This window comes from Toxotes jaculatrix, chromosome 9, assembly GCF_017976425.1.
Source record: "Toxotes jaculatrix isolate fToxJac2 chromosome 9, fToxJac2.pri, whole genome shotgun sequence".
NCBI classification, from domain to species: Eukaryota; Metazoa; Chordata; class Actinopteri; family Toxotidae; genus Toxotes; species Toxotes jaculatrix.
The window spans coordinates 15614695-15634444 of NC_054402.1; the positions used below are offsets into that span (position 1 = coordinate 15614695).

At 40.0% G+C, this 19750-nt stretch overlaps 1 protein-coding gene across 8 annotated transcripts in view; it reads left to right on the plus strand.

The window, feature by feature from the left end:
* The window catches only part of LOC121186848 (arf-GAP with Rho-GAP domain, ANK repeat and PH domain-containing protein 1-like), a 47294-nt gene that overhangs the window by 5836 nt on the left and 21708 nt on the right, over positions 1 to 19750 (plus strand). For 6 of the 8 annotated variants that reach the window (XM_041045675.1, XM_041045677.1, XM_041045679.1 and 3 more), the window contains exons 2-13: positions 3530 to 4641; positions 9896 to 10065; positions 13769 to 13857; positions 13957 to 14039; positions 15216 to 15368; positions 15750 to 15819; positions 16040 to 16160; positions 16304 to 16488; positions 16723 to 16829; positions 17885 to 18084; positions 18357 to 18442; positions 18985 to 19167. In XM_041045675.1, coding sequence (XP_040901609.1) covers positions 3623 to 4641; positions 9896 to 10065; positions 13769 to 13857; positions 13957 to 14039; positions 15216 to 15368; positions 15750 to 15819; positions 16040 to 16160; positions 16304 to 16488; positions 16723 to 16829; positions 17885 to 18084; positions 18357 to 18442; positions 18985 to 19167 — 2466 coding nt within the window. In that variant the 5' untranslated portion in view covers positions 3530 to 3622. Of the gene's footprint in view, positions 1 to 3529; positions 4642 to 6218; positions 6335 to 9895; positions 10066 to 13768; positions 13858 to 13956; positions 14040 to 15215; positions 15369 to 15749; positions 15820 to 16039; positions 16161 to 16303; positions 16489 to 16722; positions 16830 to 17884; positions 18085 to 18356; positions 18443 to 18984; positions 19168 to 19750 lie in introns of those variants that run through there. The other 2 variants (XM_041045678.1, XM_041045683.1) reach the window with 2 other exon arrangements.

Here is a 19750-nt window from a genome sequence, read left to right on the forward strand (position 1 = left end):
GAACTAAAAGCTTCCTCAGCAGTTGATGAACATTTACACTGACTGTACAGAATATATACAGCACCGACATCTTTTTGTAATATTATGTGATCCCAGGTGAAAACTCTTTGTTGATTTCAGCAGTTAAAGGGACATATTGACATTTTTGAAAATATGACAGTTTGCCATCTTACTGACAGTCACAAGAAACGATCAATATCAGTTTTACCTTTCTGCATTTAATACAGAGCTAGAGCATTGTTCAGAGATAGGACAGGTGGCTATGTAAAGCTGGTAATTCTGAAACGCAGAAGGGGCTGGATCAACTGAAGGATGTGGACAAGGAAAACGGGTGCTATGGAGGACGTCAGTGCCAGGATGAATTTGTGCTTTAATTCCAGATGAGCTGGTCTAGCCTCACAGAGACCAAACCTAAAGGTGTGTTTGTTTGCTGTTTGCTCATAAAGTTTGAAATATTTGACAGAGTGTAAATACCACATGGAAACTGGGGGTTTCTAGTGGCATTTCATCAAACCCTGGTTCATGGTACAAGTTATGTCTAGCAAGTGGTAAATATACTCTATATCCACATAACCTTTGCTTCCTTGTAATGCCCCACAATGCCTTCCATTCACTTTTCACTACGTGTTTTGTTTCATTTTTGATTAAGGCCAGAAGTTTGTTGCTGTAACTGTGGGGAAAAAGCTAAATGAGAGGACAATAAACTATCCAAGGTTCCTAATGCTCCCAGTCTGTGATATAAGCTAGGTGAAATGTGTCCTAGACATGTCAAAATTCCTTCATATCTCTGGACGTGATGCTCAGAGACAAGTGCAGTGTTGTCCTTTCAAGTTAACTTAAACTTTAAACTCTGGAGTAGGCATAGATAAGTAAGAAAAAAACAATTACTTCACTACTAAAGATTGTATTTAAGCCCATCAGTATAACCAAAGGTTTTTAGGATTGTCGATCAGGTTTGTTTTTTGGGTTCTCTACAGGACTTCTTAAATTTAATCGTTGTTCCATTTTCGGCTGTTCCTCATCGGGGGGTCGCCACAGCAAATCATCCACACAGGGAGAACAAGCAAACTCCGCACAGCAGTGCCCAGACCGGGGCTGGAACCTGGAACCTGCTGTGAGGTGACAGTGCCAGCCACTGTTCCTCCACACTGCCCCTGACTTCTTCAATTTAACTACATTACATTAATTTAAATTACCTTAGTAATTTTTCATAAGTAAGATTTGCTTTAAATTATAGAGCCACAGAGATCATCTTACATGCATTTGTCTTGTCAGGGCTGGAAGATCGAAATAGCTTCTTCATGTGTCTGAAAGAAATAAATTACTGAGCAGCTACAGACTGTAAAAGTCTGCTTTCCTTTGTTTTTCTCATGTTGTATATTAACATTTAACACTTGTGTTTCTTGATGGCGTGTCTTAAAGACACCCACACACATGCACAAACGCAGACATGAAACAAAAGGCTGATTAAGGACTTTTCTGGTGCAAAGTGCTGAGGAGAAAAAATCTTTCTGGTCAAAGATGCTGAGACCAGCTAGTTAAAACTGTGTGTGTTAAAATTAAATTTTTAGACTCTGTATACCCCTGAAGACCAGCCGGACTGTAATGCAGTACATGGTCCTTAGTTCCTCAATTCAAAAATAGGAACTGCATTTGATCAGAAAGACTAGAGCAAGATTCATGCTGTCCCCATGCCCTGTGGTCTCCGGCCTGTTAGAGGAAATGTTTGACAGGAAATGAAATATACTGCTTTCAACACACTCACACACTGGTGAATAGTATTTCTTGGACTGGATAGTGTGGGTTACTGTGTGCTCACACGCCCTCCATAGCACTCACTTTCAGTTACCAAATGAAATGAGGTTAATGTAGTGTAGTTTACAGTATTTTCTGTTTTGTGTAATGTACTGCTAGTCAGGCAGCTCCTGTGTATGTGTGTATGAATATGAAATGAAACAGCCTAACAGCTTCTGTTTTTTTGTTAGAACCGCATTTAATCTTAAGTTTAACATGGACGATCCTCAAATATTTTATGCTAATGAAAATAAAGCGATTTAGGTAAAGACATCTATCCTATTTACAAAGGGAAAGTCCACATGAGACAGTAAACTCAGTAGGGTGATGAAGTGCACTAGCAGACCTTGCGTTGAGCTGAACTTGCAAACACAGCTAAATGTATTTTAATGTCCAGTTTTCTCTCTGGCACTTCAGGTGTTTTGGAACAGGGGATATTCAGTTACAGAGGGCTCAACTGTGGCTCAACTCGATGCTGTGTGAGTGTGTGATGAGGAAAGACTGTATTTGTGGTTCTGTCTGAGAAACCAGCAGCTTCCCTTGTGGTCACAAACATACGGCAGAGAGATAAAACTCTGTGAATGCAGTAGGTTTTATTTATTAATTTGACAGCAACAAAACTTTTACCTTTTGGAGGTATGGTCTAAAGCTAATGTTCTGTCAGAATTCATTTTTGCCAGTGTCTTAGTGGTAGTTTCACTTTATACATCACAACAGTCCTTCCTGAGCTGTTGCTTACTGTCAGGCAGGTTTGCATCATGTGAATGCTGGGAGCTGGTAATGCCTGCTGTTTGTTAATCAAGGCCCGGCACTGTGACTGAACGGCATGTGAAAACTGCAAAAAGAAATCCTGATATTTGGAAAAACAAAGAAGAGAGACATAGAGAGCAACATGTGAGTCTGTGTGATAATGCTGTGTGTGCCAATACTGAATGTGTCAACGACACTTCCTCCCATAGTTGGTATGGTTGTGCTAAGGTACTGACTGTGTGTGTGTGGCTGCTCAAAAGCAATACGCTTTAAGCTAAGTAAGCGTAATGATACTGTGTTTTTATGTTTGTCCAAATCTGAGATAGTTGTCAGATATGTTTCCAAATCTGAAGGCCTCTTCTAAGTCTTGCTGAAGTCAAATATAACCAGATGATTGGAACAGTGAGCAGTTTCTGTTTACAAAATTCACAGTTTCATAGGTGTTAAAGCTATGGCACTAAAGACAGCTGAAGTGTTTATCAAAGTGCTAGCAGATCTTTCTATCCAGGCATTAAAAGAACTTCCTCTTTTACTGAGGTGAGAATGATCCACCCTGACATCAGTTTATCACTCACAACTTTGACACTGCTGTTTACAGTAGAAAACAGTGCTGCCCTATGAGACTTATATATTGTTGCAATCTTGATTGTTAATCATCATTATTTGTCGTTCAAGAAGTAGAACTATTTCTGCACGTTTGCGTCATAACACATTTCCCACTGCAGGATTTCTCAAAATAGGGTAGTGTATTGGAAGTGCTATTCATAATCTGCTCTGTAATCATACTAATGTGACACACAATGATCCGTTTTTTGGACAAAAAAAAAAGTTTGTCAGTCTTAATCGGGGGAAAAAAAATTCCTTGAGCTTACATGTGATTTTTACTTGTTCCTCTTACAACCCCTCATTATATCAGTTATTTCTGTGAAGGTTTGCATTGTTTTTTGTCACACTGTAAATGTTAATGTTTTTTTCTCTTCCACAGGTTGTGTAGGCCATGATCTGAAGCGTTCAAGTCTGCATTTTCTCTCTGGATGTGGACTTGCCTTCAGACGTGCTGCACTCGCACTCATCGATCATGTCTCAATCTGAATCTTGTACAAAAGTGTGGGACTGGTTATGTGTACTACGTTTGGAGCAGTATTCTGAGGCCTTTTGGAGCGCTGGTCTGACAACATTAAAGCAATGTCGCAACCTTACACCAGATCAGCTAGAGCAGATGGGCATCACCTTGCCAGGGCACCAGAGACGCATCTTGGCTAGCTTGAACAAAACGCATGGTAATCGCGACACGCACTTCCACCCCTTACAGCCTGAGAAAGATCAGAGATCAGAGGAAACAGGACCCACTAATGTTTTGCAGACAGAGAGACCTGTGCCTGTTCCAGGGGAAGAAAAACCTGTCCTTAAGAAAAGGGAGAAAAGAGATGGAGAGACATCGAGACCTATACCCAGAGATAGAGAGAAGCCAGTTCCTAAGGAGAGAGTATCAAAGATGAAAGAGGAAAATGGTGGAGGAGAGAAGAAGCCAGTTCCTGAACAAAGACAAAGAGCACCCAGACAAAAAAAAGCAGAAGAGGGGGATGGAGGAACAGACGGAGAGAGGGAGAAGCCTGTGGCTAAAGAGAGGACTAAGTTTCGCGCTAATGCTCCGGTGGACTCTCCCCCCGTCCTCCATGTTTCTCCAACTTATGACACCTCTTTACCCCCTGTCCCCCCACGAAGCACCCCCAACTGCCCTCCACAGCGCTTTACCTCTCCCCTGTGCCCCTCACCTCCTGCTCGAACCCTTGGCTCCCCTAAACTAGACGGACATGCAGTTAAAGCCCCAGAGGTTCAGATTGTGTCCCAGAGTTCAACCGCCACCAGCACCCTTACCAACACCTCCACACGGGCTCGGCCACAGACATTAGCTATTCAGCCTTCTGCCCAATATTTGGTTAGTCATGGAGGAAGAACAGATTCACCCGTCTCCCCCATTGCTTCCCTCAGCGATGACAGAAATGTTCCACCTCTCCCTCCAAAAGTAGGGGGAGGCCCTAAAGGCCCTCCACCACTCCCACAGAGATTTCCTGCACAGTCCCCCAGAACTCACAGGTAAGGCTGGGTTTTTTAAGTGGAAAATAATGCAGCTTTTAAATTCTTTTAGAACCTTTGTGTTTAAGGAAAAGGTTTAATTCCTGCACACAGTCAGCGCTGAGTATGTTACACATACAGCGTTTCACTCAGGCATCTTGTGACATGAATGTGAGCAAGACCAAAGTCAAGGGGAGTGACAGCGCCTTTCCTGTTTTTGTGGATCCAAAGCTACCCTTTCTTTCCTCTCATACTGATTCTATCATTTATCAAATTACAGAATTTTAGAGAAAAATACACAACAGAATAGTCTAAGATAGCTTTATTCCAGTTAGTTTTCCCTGTTTTAAATGGGCCCATCCTTGTGTACGCTTACTGGCTGAGGGAGGGTTAGGATTTTATTTATTTATTTTTGTGTTTGTTTGTTTGTTTGTTTTTAGGCGTGTACAGTATCTGCCCTAACTTTGAGTGGAAGAATATTTAAGAGTTATTTAGAGTGAGCTTTAATAATATGGAGTTTTTCTGAGTGTGTGAGGTTACTATGCTATACTATACTACACTATATTATATTGAGGCAAAGAGACTAAAAATATCCTAAGTGATTGTAAGTGGTGATTGATTGTGTGTTGTGAGAGATGAATTTTAGTGAGAAATGGTCCAGATTTTCACCTTGTGAAATTTTTGTGTTCTTTAGAGGGTAGCGCTGCCATCTATTGGACAAGATGGTAAAATGCACCTATCATCAACTTAAGTAGCATTTCAGTCACAAAATGTTGCTGGTGACTATTAAACACTTCCTGAAATTAAAATTGGGCACTTCCTGAAACTGAGTGGCCGAAAACACACTGGCTGATTGAGTGGGCCTGAAGCTCAGTGGCTTGTTGCATATGGAAATACAGTATATGAACAAGGCCTGTTGAGCAAACTGTCAGTGACGACGCATGCATGTGTGCATGTGTTTTTTTTTTCAGGCTCTCTGGTGACCTTTTCTTAACTGTTATGTTTCTACATTGTATATAACATCCTGTTTTTGCAGGATTTAGGTTTTGAACTAGTATTGTTCTTGCTTTGTACTGCTATTTTTGCACATTGATGTGTTTGCAAAGTTTCTGTTAAAAGGTCTTGTATTTTTAAGAGGCTTCACATTTTCCCTTTAACAGCAGATTATTATCGTTCACTAGTCTTCACTTATGAGACTGTAACAGTCCCGTCTGTTTCTTTTCTTATGTGTGTTTCGTCACCAGTTAAAGGACAAGAAATTATGTCTCGCCTCAGGTTTTGGAGTACTTCTGTTATGAGTAATAGATGTTCTCTGTCTGTGTTTTAAAGAGAAACTAGCTGTAGAGAGAGGGAGGAAGTTACAATGGAGAAACATCGTGTGGTGTAAAACTCTCCTCCTCATCAGCCTTTGTGAGTGACACAGGGGAAGAAGGGAGAGTGAAAAGTAAAGAGAGAGAAATCGAAAAGTGATTTGTTACCAGAAACTACATTCAGACTTTTTGTGGCTTCTACCAGCACTCTCTCGTTGCTCTCTTGTTTCCTTGTCAGTGTGCTTTGTTGCCTCCTCCCATCCTCTGGGTGGTTGGTCATTTCCTCCTGCTCTTTTTTTTTTCCTCCTCTCCTCCGATACGTGTCTGTGTGTCTGTGTGTGTGTGTTTGTTAAAGATTGTTGTATCATCATTGAAGACTGCTCCTTTTGAACATGTCCAAACAGGTAACATTGATACAAATCATATCATTACATGTCTCTTCTCTGTCTCTACTTGTTTTACAATGTGCTCTCCTCTCTCTCCTCACTCTATTCTGTGTCAGTGTTTCAAACAAGGAAGCCTTTCTATGTTGCTGTGCTCATGTTTTCTGTTGTGCTGTTGTGTAGTTGCTGTTAGTGAGACTTGTACTGTGTTTGCTTCGCTTTGTTTTACTTTTGCTTTTGAGTAATATGGTTAATTTTTTATGGATCCTTGGTGAAATCAGATATTCTGCCCTGTCCTGGGGCTGTGTAAGGTTAGAGAACTGACAGTGGTATTGTTTAGTCACCTGTATGTCTGTGAAGAATACAAAAGCGGTACAAAGAGATTTTGCAAAGACATCCCTGGTGTGTTTAGCTGTCATGGAGATCAGGTGTTTTTTCAGAGAATAAAATGTGCTCTCAGCTTTACTGTTAGCATTTCTTATCAGGAATGACATACTGATTATTTTTTAGACAAACGTTATGAATTATGTACATAGGCTATGTGTGAAAGAGTGGACTAGATTGGTGCTGCCCTGGTGTGTAAAACTGCTGCACTTTGCTTGTATTTAAGACAAAAAAAGACAGAGAAGCTGGTGCAAGAAACACATATCCCTCTCATCTATCAGAACCATAACCAAAGTGTTCCCACAGCTAATGCCAGGTGATCTTGGGTTAAAATGTAGAATGCTCTCCCAGAATTATAAGTTCACCGCTGTCATCTGTTAGCTAGCAGAGAGCTGGTTAAATATAACATTTGGCTAGCACTCTTCCTCTGAGAAGGAGGAACTGAGTTGACGGGTCAGTTTCCCGTCATTGTAACTAATTTTATGGCTTATTATGAAAAAGAACTAATGATTAGCTCATATATTTAGAGTTTTAGATTAATTTTATAGTATAGTTAGCTACTTCATGAATTTGTTTCTTGTACTGGGGTCCAAATGCACAGAAATCAATGGGCAATGAAAACATGCTGACAATTTAATGTTAAGTTTTGTATATTGTATTAATGAGCATGCCTCATAAATTACAACAGAGCAGAGTTACATAGCAGTTAACGTCAACAGAATCAATCCACAGACCATTTGAAATTTTTTTGACTCCTTCAGTTGAGAGATGTATAGCCTGCTGTCTGTAACAACAAGAAATTGAGTAGGTTGTCAAAGTCAAAAGTAAACTGTACTATTCTAGTATTGTTAGAGCTTTCTGACTTTCTAAGCCGAAAGAAGTGCTTTTTACTACTATTTGGCTATGGAATGGTTCCAGTAATTATTATGTTAGGCATAATGTGACATTTTCTCAAGCTAAAAATGCTATTTAGCTGCGGTGTGTCACTAAAATCTTTTATGTCCTTGCAAATATAAATAGCTGAAATGAGAAGGAAATTCACTAAGGACGGGTGGATAAAGAGGAACTTTCACAATTCTGGATAGATAGAAACCAGGCCTGTGTGCTCACTTTTGACTCTCCCATCCGCAAGAAAATCGTGTACTGTTTATGGGCTGTTAAACACTATGCATATATGCACTGTCTTCACACGCATAACCACATTAATTAAGCAGATATTTTTTTTGTGTTTACAAGAACAGAGGAGTAAATGAGTAGGCTGAGCTGTGGTAAGGTTTGCTGAATCAATGTGTAATTTTCTTCTAACGTTAGACTTGCTGACTCCGTGTTGCACTGGGGAAACACAATCATATTGTTATTATTTCAGCTAATTTCACAATGGCCCAATATATGCAATGGGAATGAGTGGGCCCAAGCGGGGAAGTTACGTCAATACTCCAATCATTAAAAGTACTGTTTAAAAAAAAAAAAAAAAGTGTGTCTTGTAGTCATCTTAGAGGACGAGTAGCAGTTTGTAAATCGCTTCTCACAAGGGTAAACGAGGCCAAACATTTGGGGTTAGGAAATGCCAGCATTTCGCAGCGCAAGGCTGGAAAAAGTCCTGTTCTCTGAAGTTTTAGGTTGTTGTGTACGTAAGAAGACGAATAGAAGAGATTGTTATCACAGGGTATCAAACTGAAAGTGAAACATGGTGGTGGGAATATTCAGATCTGAGGGTGATTTGCCTCCTTTTGAGTTGAACACCTACACTGAACTGACTGCACCCTGACCCGAGAGAAGTACCATTCTATTCCTCAGGGACACACACACACACACACACATACACACACACACACACATACACACACACACACACACACACACACACACACACACACACACACACACACACACACACACACCCACACACACACACACACACACACACACCCACATACACACACACACCACACACTACACCCTTTGCATCTATGTGAAGAACAGTTCATGTCGCAGAAAGAGAGTGACCCCAAACACACCTCAAAGCTTTGCAAAAACTATTAGAAGACCAAAGAAGACCATTTATAGGGGTACTTTGAAGACTGAGAAAGCCACACATTCTGTGACGCACATTTTTGCACAGGTTTTGCACAAACTTGTGGAGTCCATGCCAGCTCCAGTGCATGCTGTCATTAAAGTAAAATGGCGACATACCGAATACATATATAAGATACTGTGAAATTCATGTACGTTTTTCAAAGATTCACTTTCACTCAAATTGTTAAGTTAATATTATCATTTGTAATGAATATACATTTGAAACAAATGTATATTTGAAGTATCTTGACCAGTGATCTCAAGACTCAGCATCAAACACAACTGTGAAGAAGAATGTGATCTGCTGTCATGATGTGGGGAGTTTCTTCTCTGACATAAAATTCATGCTCTGTTACACTGAATGTAATGACTCAGCACCCATAAGCTATTGCATATTAAGTAGGATTTGTATAGCAAGTGATGGCCAGAGTAGTTTAAGATAGAGAGACTGCTCGCTTGATTTCTGAGAGAGTGATGATCACAGTAGTGACTGTCATTAAAAAATTGTTGGAGGTATTGTTACCATCAGAATTTTTCAACACAGTATATTGTACAGTCAGCACACAGGCCCATCTGTAGTGCATACATACTGCGTTTGTGTGTGAGTTTACAGGGGGATCCAGAAGTATTCTTTGTTCACATGTGTTTTTGCAATGTGACGCAGGTTCAGACTTGCAGCTGAAACCAGAAGTAGAGAGAGAAAACTAGACAGTCAGTAGGAAAGTAGGAATGCCGGTTTACCGCAGTGCAGGGATCAATTCTCCTACCACTGAAGAAGACTCGGGCTTCAGAGCAGCAGTTAATAATGTGGACTCCATCTGGTTACCAGAGTGACTTTTTTTTTTTGTTTTTCTTTTCCTGGAAAGTTGTAACTTTTCATAAGCTTTGTCTAATGACTGTTTTTTGTAGTACGTGCGTGGAGTAAAATGTCAGTGACGTTATTTTTGTAGCTTTTACTGTGGAATGAGAAAAGAGAAGACAGGAGGGGGTTTCGTCCGACTGAAGGATGTATAGAATCACCCGTCTTCGTGGGATATTCACCCGATCTCAGATTAGCATGGGGGACTCATCTCCCGATCTCCAAACCTCTGTTGACCTGCCTTGTACCCCTTTGTCCCTCAGCCCCTCTCCCACCAAGACAGTCGCTGATGAGACACAGAAAGACGAAACCCTACACGTCCCACCTCGCATCAGGACACCACAAACCCAAGAAGACGCACAACAGTTGACTCACCCTGCCAATCAGCCAGCTGTTCCTCCCAGGAGGGTCTCCCAACGTCCCGGTGAGATCAGTAAGTAGTAAAATCAACATGTAACTTTTTCTTTTTAGTATTATTTTTTGGCATTTTATGCTTTTATCAGATAGTGATATTAGAGAGATTGCACAAAATGACAGCAATAGATGGACAAGAACATAAAAAGTTCCCTGGTTGGATTTGAAATGGAGACATTGCAGGTCATGGTTGGTTTCTCAACCCTTAAACCACAGGGGTCATCCCTGCTTGTAACTGTTATTGAACCTGTCTCTTGTTTTTGTGTTTAAAGGACTGTTGGGTGAAATATATTGAATCTAAATTTCTTTATATAGGGATGGTAATACACATGCAACAATGAATTATACAAAAAGGAGCTTAAACTACCAAATTAATGTCAAAATAAACACAAGGTATGTCTCAAGACATAACTACACAGATGCACATTCACTTTCTCAGTGTCTGAATATTGTATTGTTTACATCTCATGCTGAGGGGTGTTTCATAAATTGAGATTTAGCAATTAATACAGGTTTAAACAAGTAAATCATTCTCTATTTTACAAAATTAATTTCCGTAAAGCAGTTTTAAACAACACTTGAGTTACCATGGAAACCCATCCTTCCAGATTAGACTGCTTCCAGTCAGACTAATTTTCAAGCTTGGCTCCATTTATGGCTTAACAGTTGGTATAATCTGCCAAAACGTCAAAGTTTCTTCTCTTTGACTCCCATGAACAAACAGGAGCACGTCAGATTTGTCACAGTTTGATGTTTGGGCTGCAGTTACGGTTTAATTGAAATGGAGAGCTGAGACCTGAATCAATCCAAAGTAGCTGCACAGTATTTCACTGTATTACAACATTTGTACTTATAAATATATTTTTATATTTTTAGGCTTCAGGCTACTTTTACATGAGTGTCAGCTTTTGCTATTAAAAGAGAGAAGAGGTCATTTTGGCCTATACTGTAGCCTCATAGTGAAAGTGGCACTCTCACTCTCATTTTCAATGCCATGCAAACGAAAGACAGACAAAGAATAATACTTTTTGGAAAACAAAAGAGGGACAGACAACCTATGTCAAGGTATTTAAAAAATTATTTCCACCATGTGGAGATTATTATATCCCTTAACAAACTAAAGCTGTGTTCAGACCTGGCATTAACATGCATCTCCACATGCATCTTGAGTGACTACTTGTGATCAGATCTCACTTCCCCGCTCTATATGCAAGCAAACACGTACATCAATTCCGTTTGCAATGACCAAATGTCTTGTTGTTTTTAACCAGCGGGAGACAACGATGGACACAAGTAGTTTGTGTTTTGGGTGATTTCATGTGCTTACTTGTGCTGAGCAAATGAGGTGGGATTGGAAACATCCATTCTGAGGAAAGGTTTTAGTGCAGGCAGAGGTCAAGCTTATCAACAGGCTATGAAGATGTATTTAAGCTAGTTTTTTTTTCCAGCAGCTGCGGATGCAGCACAAGCTGTCCAAGTTTAATAGGCTGGATTTGCAATGTTTCTTTGCTTCACAAATAAAGAGACACTCAGAAGAGTGAGTGAGCAATAGATTGGTAGAAAAAAAAATTATTCACTGTGCTGCTCAAAGGCTACAGGCAGCAACTTTTAAGGTGGAATTTCTTCCTGCATATTACTCAATGCATGATTTCAACTGGATCATGAGAACTGCAAATATTGTATTTCCTCACTTGGACAAAAAAGAGGCAGAGCGTCATTCCTATGACAGGCTGGGTTTATTCCTTGGTGTCTTCCAGGCAAACCAAAACACCGAAAGTTGTTTGACTCATTCAAAATATATCTCTATGGGCTTGTCAAAATTTTTAGATGTTATGGGCAATGCTAGCTGAAACCATTTGTACCAGTTGTATTTGTTTGCAACAAGTAAGTACATCTGCTTACACAGAGGATGTGAGATGAATAGGCGGTCCTACAGTGTGGGCCAGGACACATTTGGGTTCACACTCCTAAAAGAATGTGGCCATATGTGGCTCAGACCATCTCTGAATGTGGTCTGAGTGATCGGATCTCAAATATATCAGCTGTGTCAGCTGATGTCTCAGGTCTGTGTTTTAAGGCCATGAATATGGATTTAGTAAATGAGTTTAAAAGTCTGATTAATTTAGTTCTGAGTTGGCATTATGAATCAGATGATGTGGTTTTAGGTGGTTTTTAATTTAGACCCACTTTTCACAATAAGCTATTATACATAAACATTTATGTAATACGCCTCTAGTCTTCTCCTTTTTTCTTCACATGTTGCTTCCTTTTACTTCACATTACTGTAATACAAGCAACTATTACCAGCCTCTGTAATTCTGTGCATTCTCAAAGCTCTACTCAGGATATCTTCAATGGTGCTTGTCTGAGCCAAGCAGAAGTTTATCAACAAAACCACTCAGCTACAGGATTATTCACTGTATTCACAGTCTGTGCCTTAGTTTCCTAGGTTTAGCCATCAGCACCAAACAGTCCCTTCACTGTAGAGTTTACTGTACCTTGAGAGAGTGCTGCTCTCCATGTTAAAAAAAAAAAGTTGAAAATAAAAACAATAACAGTCCTGAGCTATGCATTTCTCTGTACTTAGTGCCCTGCAACAAAGGTTAGAAGTACACAAGTTGACAGACCAGTTGTTGTGCTTACCTTTTGACTTATGAAACTATCTGAAATTTGTCTACACTTGAGTGTGGTCTTTAGATCTGATCTGAGTCTCAGTATAGTCTAACCACAATAGTTTCACGAGCACTGATTAGTGATATTTCACCTGGGAAACGAACCAGCTGTTTCCTCCTTGTTATGTGACTGACGTTGTCATCATGGACCACTGCATTTGTTAAGCTGTTATTGTTAAACACATTGTGTCTGTTCACAGCACTTTTCTCCTCTCAAGATTACAGGTTCCACTTGATATTGTTTAACCTATCTCTCATGCCAGAGGGTATATCTCTGCTTGATATTTGTTTTTCTGCTAGGCGCTCAACCTGAAAAACTAGTTCTTAAGAGAAATAGTCTCAGTAATACCACACTGACAAACTGATCCTAGGTATGTGCCCACTAACACTCGCTGTTGCTCTTCCCAGATTAACTGGTATAATCAGTGCTGTTATTTACTTTTGATTATATTTATTTCCCTGTTCTTATGCTCGTCGGCCTGTTTTCCACCAAGTATTTCAGTGCATTTCCCCAAATGGCTTCTAGTAACCCAGAGAGAAAAATATAAATGCACGGGGTTTATATGTGAATTGCATGTGACGCAAGTGAACTTAGCTTCAATATGGATACTCAACATTGCCATTCTGTAGATTTATTTTCTCCGTACATCTGTCCTTATTTATTTATTCATCAGAATGGTTTTGATTACTTGTTTTACTTGTTGTGAATTTAACATGGAAAATTTTGAATCCATTAGACCTCTAAAATCAAATACTACTCTGTGTACAGAATAATAATGCTGCTGTTGTTTCAAATAAAGAAAAAATTTGTTAGTCCCTTATCCAATAGGCAGTATGTCTTGCTGTGTTGCATTATGGTTAATTGAGGCCATTGCCAGTGAAGAAATTTGTCTCTGCTCCTCAGTGAGTAAATCTGATTGTTAACAGCAATACTGAATTATAATTCAATTGCATCCTTTCAGTTAAATTCTGGGAGAAATTCTGCAGGTGTCCTTACAAACTGAAATTAAACTGCATGACTTTGTTCTCATCGGTTGCTCCTTCCCACAGGGTTGGGTTCACTTGAGGATAATTCTGATGAATATGAGGATCCAGACTTATTTAAACCCACTGTTCATCGCATGAACACAGCAGACAAGGTGAGGGTGTGTAGAGTGAGTGAAATTATTTCCTTCTTTTATGCTCCTCTTCCTCTTCTCCTGCCACACTGTGTGAATGACATCTGTCTTCTCTAATAGGGTATGTCCCTGCAAGTGCCTGGTCAGCCAAAGGCACGGTACAATTCTTTGTACAGTGATGATGAGATGTTGGATGATGAAGAGTAAGTTGTGTGAACACACAAACAAACCATCTGCATAAACACAGAAACACACAGTTGGGCTGTTCAAAGGTTAAACCAACGAGCAACCACAGTGTCAGATTTGACAACTGTTGTCAGTACATCACTTACCTTGTTAACCATCTTGCTTACTCGCTCAGATTTTTCTCAGGCTTATTTCTGTTTTTTATATCTTTGGCTTTTATTGTGTTTTACAGTGTCATATTTATTGTAGTTTTTAGATTCACCATAAGTATTGTGTTCATCTTCAAACATTCTTGACTAGTCAGCACTATAAAGTTAGCTGTAAATATAATTATCTGTGTAGTATAGTGTATTGTTCTAACTTTAAACTGAACCATCTTGCCATCTTGGAGTTTTCAGTGGTGTTGTCAAACTCTTGCATGTAATAGTTAAGGTGTGGCAGAGCTTGAAATGGTCTCAAAAGGTGAATCGAGACAGGCTTGATCACATAACATCACATGCTGCAGGTAAAATAACAATACCGTCTCCTCTGGAAGGCACAGTTACCATTTATCATCCACAAAGGATTAAATCTCCATGGACGTGATACTGCTCTCTCATAATTTGCATCTATGTACATTACCTGGCATTCTGAGGTGTGGAAAGGTCAGAGCCCTTAACTCTTGCTGATCTCAGTTTTATTGTCATTGTAAATACAAAAAGCGAAAATACGACATCGGAAGAATCTCTCTGTATTCATTACATCTGTTCTTTGCGTGTAGTCAGTGTTGAAAAGGAATGACTGCAAGTGTGGATTAGGTTTAGAAATCTAATTTTGCACTGATTGGAACTTTGTGGCTGTTTTTGGCTCTTATTTTGAAGAATCCATTTATAGGACTGATATGACAGAAGCTTTGAAAGATTTGTTTTTAACACATCTTGGCTGTAAAGTGTAAACTTACCGCCACCACCGATACAGAAACCTGTTGCTGGGTGTTCCTCGTAAGCCTTTAGGCAATGACCTTGATTTCTGTGGTGGCACAAAATGTATTTACTTTGGTTTCCTGGCTGATAAAGTTAAGTAAATGGGTAGTAGCATATTACAGTAACATTTATATTTATCTCTTTAAAAAAAGGTTAGGTTTCTTTTTGTCAATATTGTTTACAGTCTGTGTGTGTGTATCAATATATGTGTTTATTTCTGTGCCTCCATAGTTCTACCCCGTGGCAGAATGGGGAACTGAGCAGCTTGCAAGGCAGTGTCTACCTGCCAAAAACTGGCAAACTGGCTACAGCCGCTAAAGAAGACAGCTCTCAGCTCTCTGCTGTCATCAGGATGGGCTGGCTGGACAAGAATCCACCTCAGGGGTATGAATGACAGCACATATACACACAAACTGCATACACACAGGTGCTGCTAAAAAAGGGGATCAGCTGCCAAATGTGCTTTGCATGGAACGTAAAGCCTTCAATTAATAACCACAGTGAAACAATAATAAAAACAAGTATGCTGACACATCAAGATGCAACCCAGTTTACTAATGTAATGCAGCTATTCCAGTTCTGCTCAAGTCAGTTTATTTATAGAGCGCTTTGTAAAAACAAGTGTTCAAAGTTCTTTACAAAGACATTATTACTTAGGAGAAATTATGTGTTTGTTTGATTACAAGCAAATAAGTAAATTAAGTGCTAATAGACGTGTTAATGAATTAAAGGATTATGTGTTTGTGTGTGTGTCCTCATACATAGGGCCCTTTATTACCAGAGACGATGGGTAAAGCTGGATGTTGACTACCTGAGATACTTTGACAATGACAAGGTAAAAAACTCACATACATTCATCATCGGTCATTCAAACACACTAATGTGCTGACACATACCGTCCTTTCCCACTCACACAGGAACATACACGCACACACACTATCGACATACAGTCTCATGCACATATACTATCCACCACACACACAATCTACATGCTGAATGGTAGATATGAATCTGTTAGAGCAACTGTTGCTCTGTGTGTGTGCCGTGTGTTGTAGGAAGTATATTCCAAGGGGATCATCTCAACAGCCTTCATCACTGATGTGAACAGAGTGGGAGAGCTCAAGTTCGAGGTCGCCACGAGCAACCGAACATTTATCTTCAGGGCTGAAAGTGAAGGTCTGTCTGTTTTGTCAAGTCATCTGTGTGTGTGCTTACAATATAATATGTGCTTATGTACATGCATTTAGGCTCATTTACATGTGTGCATGCATTTTTTGCAAACCATGTTTATTCATACATATGATTGCACATCTGTCCAGTTGAGAGAGACCTCTGGATGGATGCACTGGAAGGGTGCACTGGAGGGCGCCATCAGCGCTACACCATGAACTCTGGTTTAACTTTGGCACCGGACCATCAGGGCTACTTGGAGCTCAAAGGCTTACGCTCCAAACTTTATACTGTTGTCGCCTCAGATAAGGTCTTCCTCTACAAAAACATAGATGTAAGGACCCTCTTGTGTGTGATGTTTGCAGAAATGATCTGTTGTCTTCATTTGATAAAATGCTATGCAGAAAAATGCTGAACATTAATGATGAAAGTTTTATCTGTTTTTTTAACTTTATGAAAACAGTAATGTTATACTGAGAGAATAATGTATCTTTTGATCCTTAATGGAAGAAAAACACAGGAAAAAAACATTGTAAAAATTATGTACCATTCTCTTTTTCTCTTCCAGGACTATCGTATTGGAGTAGGCATCACATCCATTGACATGAATGTAGGAAATGTTAAAGACTCAGATCGTCGGAGCTTTGATCTCACCACACCCTATCGCATATTCAGGTACTGTATGTGCACACAAATAGAACACACACTTAGAAACTCACTCTGCCATGTGTATAGAGTAAACTCAAACTTACCATCTGCATGTGTGCTTTGTGTATCTATCTCCCATAGATGTGAACACACTGATTCATTATATATCATCTCAGCAACGGGTTTATGTTTTCTCAGAAAGAATTTAGGGTAAAAGATAACCATTGTTCATTGCACGTGAACGGCTGAACGGCCTAGTGCTAGGATGCTTACTAGAAATTAGATCATGTTGCTTTACTGAGAACTTTCACCATCCATCTATGCTCAGTCCTCCGCTGGACATCTTTCGAGAATGTGAAAAGCCCTTTGTATGAGTGTGTGTGTGTGTGTGTGTGTGTGTGTGTACGTGTGTGAGAGAGCGAGAGAGAAGAAGAGCTAGGGCTATGTATGTGCTAAAGTGCATGTGTTGGTGTGGTGTGTGTGGTCTTTTGGCTGACAGTGCACAGCCTGCAGTGCAATGGCTCAGCTTGACAGGATGGGGAAATCTGAAAAGGCTTGTGTATTTGTATAGAGTTGGACTGTGTGTCACTGTGTGTCAGTGTGTGTCATGGTCTAAGTATGCATTGTCTTTCTGCATGTGCATTTCTTGTGTCTGGAGAATCTACATGAAATGTGTCAGGAGGGAGACCAAGTGTGTGTGTGTATTTTTGGCTCATTTTTATGTAGATAAATTTGTGATTCTAGTCAGTTGAGAAGTGTGTGTGTGTGTATGTTAAGTCCAGGCAGAAGCAGCATGTGGTTGGGCTGATGAGAAGAGGAAGGATTCAGACATGAGAGTCTGTGTCAAGCCACAAATCCGTCTATGTGTGTAAATGTGTGTATGTGCTTGTGTAGTTTCCAGTCTTTGGCTCAAGAATATTTAGCAAAGGAAGAGCAGAGTAAGACTCCGTTTTCAACGGGCTCATGAGCATAAGGATACACACATACGCAGGGCTAGCACAGGCTTTCTCATTTCTGTCACCTGGTATTGACACCGCCATGTCAGCATTAACGCTCGGCCGTGTGCTTGTCTCTTTCCACAGTTTCATAGCTGAATCAGAGCAGCTGAAAGAGCAGTGGGTGGACGCCATGCGGAATGCCATAGATGAGGCTTTGTCCAACAGTGAAGTGGCGGACCGTATCTGGGCGGAGCCTAGCAACAGTTTCTGTGCCGACTGTGGGGCTCCCAAGCCAGAATGGGCAGCCATCAACTTGTGTGTGGTGGTCTGCAAGCGATGTGCAGGTTTGTGTGCGTGGGTTTGGATATGTGTTTATTTTTGTTTTCATGTGTTTGTGGTGTGTGCATCTGTGTTTGCACATTTTTCAGTTTGAAAATGTATTTATTCATCTTCTCCTGTGTGTTTCAGTGACAGCAATAGGGATGTAAGCCAAATACCATTTTTTAAAGAGTTTAAAAACTCTTAGAGTGGTTGCGGTCAACTTGTTGCAGAATTTCACAGTAGTGTCACAGGGTCGGGATGTAATTTATCTTCAAAGTTTGTGTGTGTGTTTCAGGAGAGCACAGAGGACTGGGTCCTAGCATCTCAAAGGTTCGTAGTCTTAAGATGGACAGGAAGGTCTGGACAGAGGAGCTTATGCAGGTAAACATACACATACAGAAAAAATCTACCTGAAGGTTTATGGGACCTGGCTGTTGTTTATTTTTAATATTAACAAAAGATCATCTAATATTAAAAAAAAATTATAACATGTTGTAATCAATTTTTTTGTCCTACAGGGGCATGAACTACTAATTAATGACTAATGCTAATGCTGCTTAAACCCTGATAGAGCTGTAGGTTCATTTACACAGAGGTACCATGTGATTAGGTACACTTATATAACGTAATACAGTCTAACACAGTAGTCTTGCAATGTCAAGTTTTTGTTGACATTGTGTCAAGGGTTTAGGTTCAGATCTGTGGTATTACCTGAGCCACTAGGCAGTGTTGTAACAAGCTGTGTTTCACACACCTAAAGGTAGAGAATATTTTCAACTTGGTCCAGTACAATGCAATGTAAATAATAATACTAAAATTATACAGACATACATAATAAACTGCACTGTGTATATTGGAAGACATCATGCCTCCTATGCTTTGGAAAGTGAAAATACTTATGCTAAACCATACTTGTGATGCAGTTGTTCCTGTTGTTGGGCAACGAGCGAGTCAACAGTTTCTGGGCAGCTAATGTCCCGCCAAGTGAGGCTTTGACACCCTCTAGCTGCAGTGAAGACAGACGCCGCTTCATCACCAACAAATACCGCCAGGGAAAATACAGAAAGTACCACCCTTTGTACGGAAACCAGAAAGAGCTCAACAGTGTAAGTAGAAATCAGTTCTGGCTATTTACTTTAGTCTTTCTTACCCTCATGTTAGGATATGAAACTGCACACTCTATTTTATTTAGTTTTAGAGACTGAATATACAAAACTATATGGGATATTCCATCAGTTGAGAGTTAGTTAACATGGTGTGGGAGAGACAGCCTTTCATACACAGGATTTAGAGACAGTTGAAATGGTTGGTTTGGCAATCTGCTATGACTACAATGTATTTTTAACATATCATGTTGCTTCATTCGTTAATTTACTCTCTGACACCCATTTCTGCTGAATGTAGTATTACCGCTCTGCTCATTGCCTAACAACACAGTGCCTCTCTTTTAGATTTTTTTCCCAGCAGCTGTGTGTAAATGTCTCATAGACAATCACAGGCTTAATTGTGACTAGATTTTGCTTTCCCACAGGCATATGTACACCATGCACTGTACATCTACATCCTCACTCCTCTATGACTAAGATTTCACAAATAAAGAAGTGACCGTCTGTTCTGTGTATTTTAGTCCTTTCGCACTTGTACTGATCTGTCAGATGGGTTGACAGACAGAGAAACAAGATGGCTTTC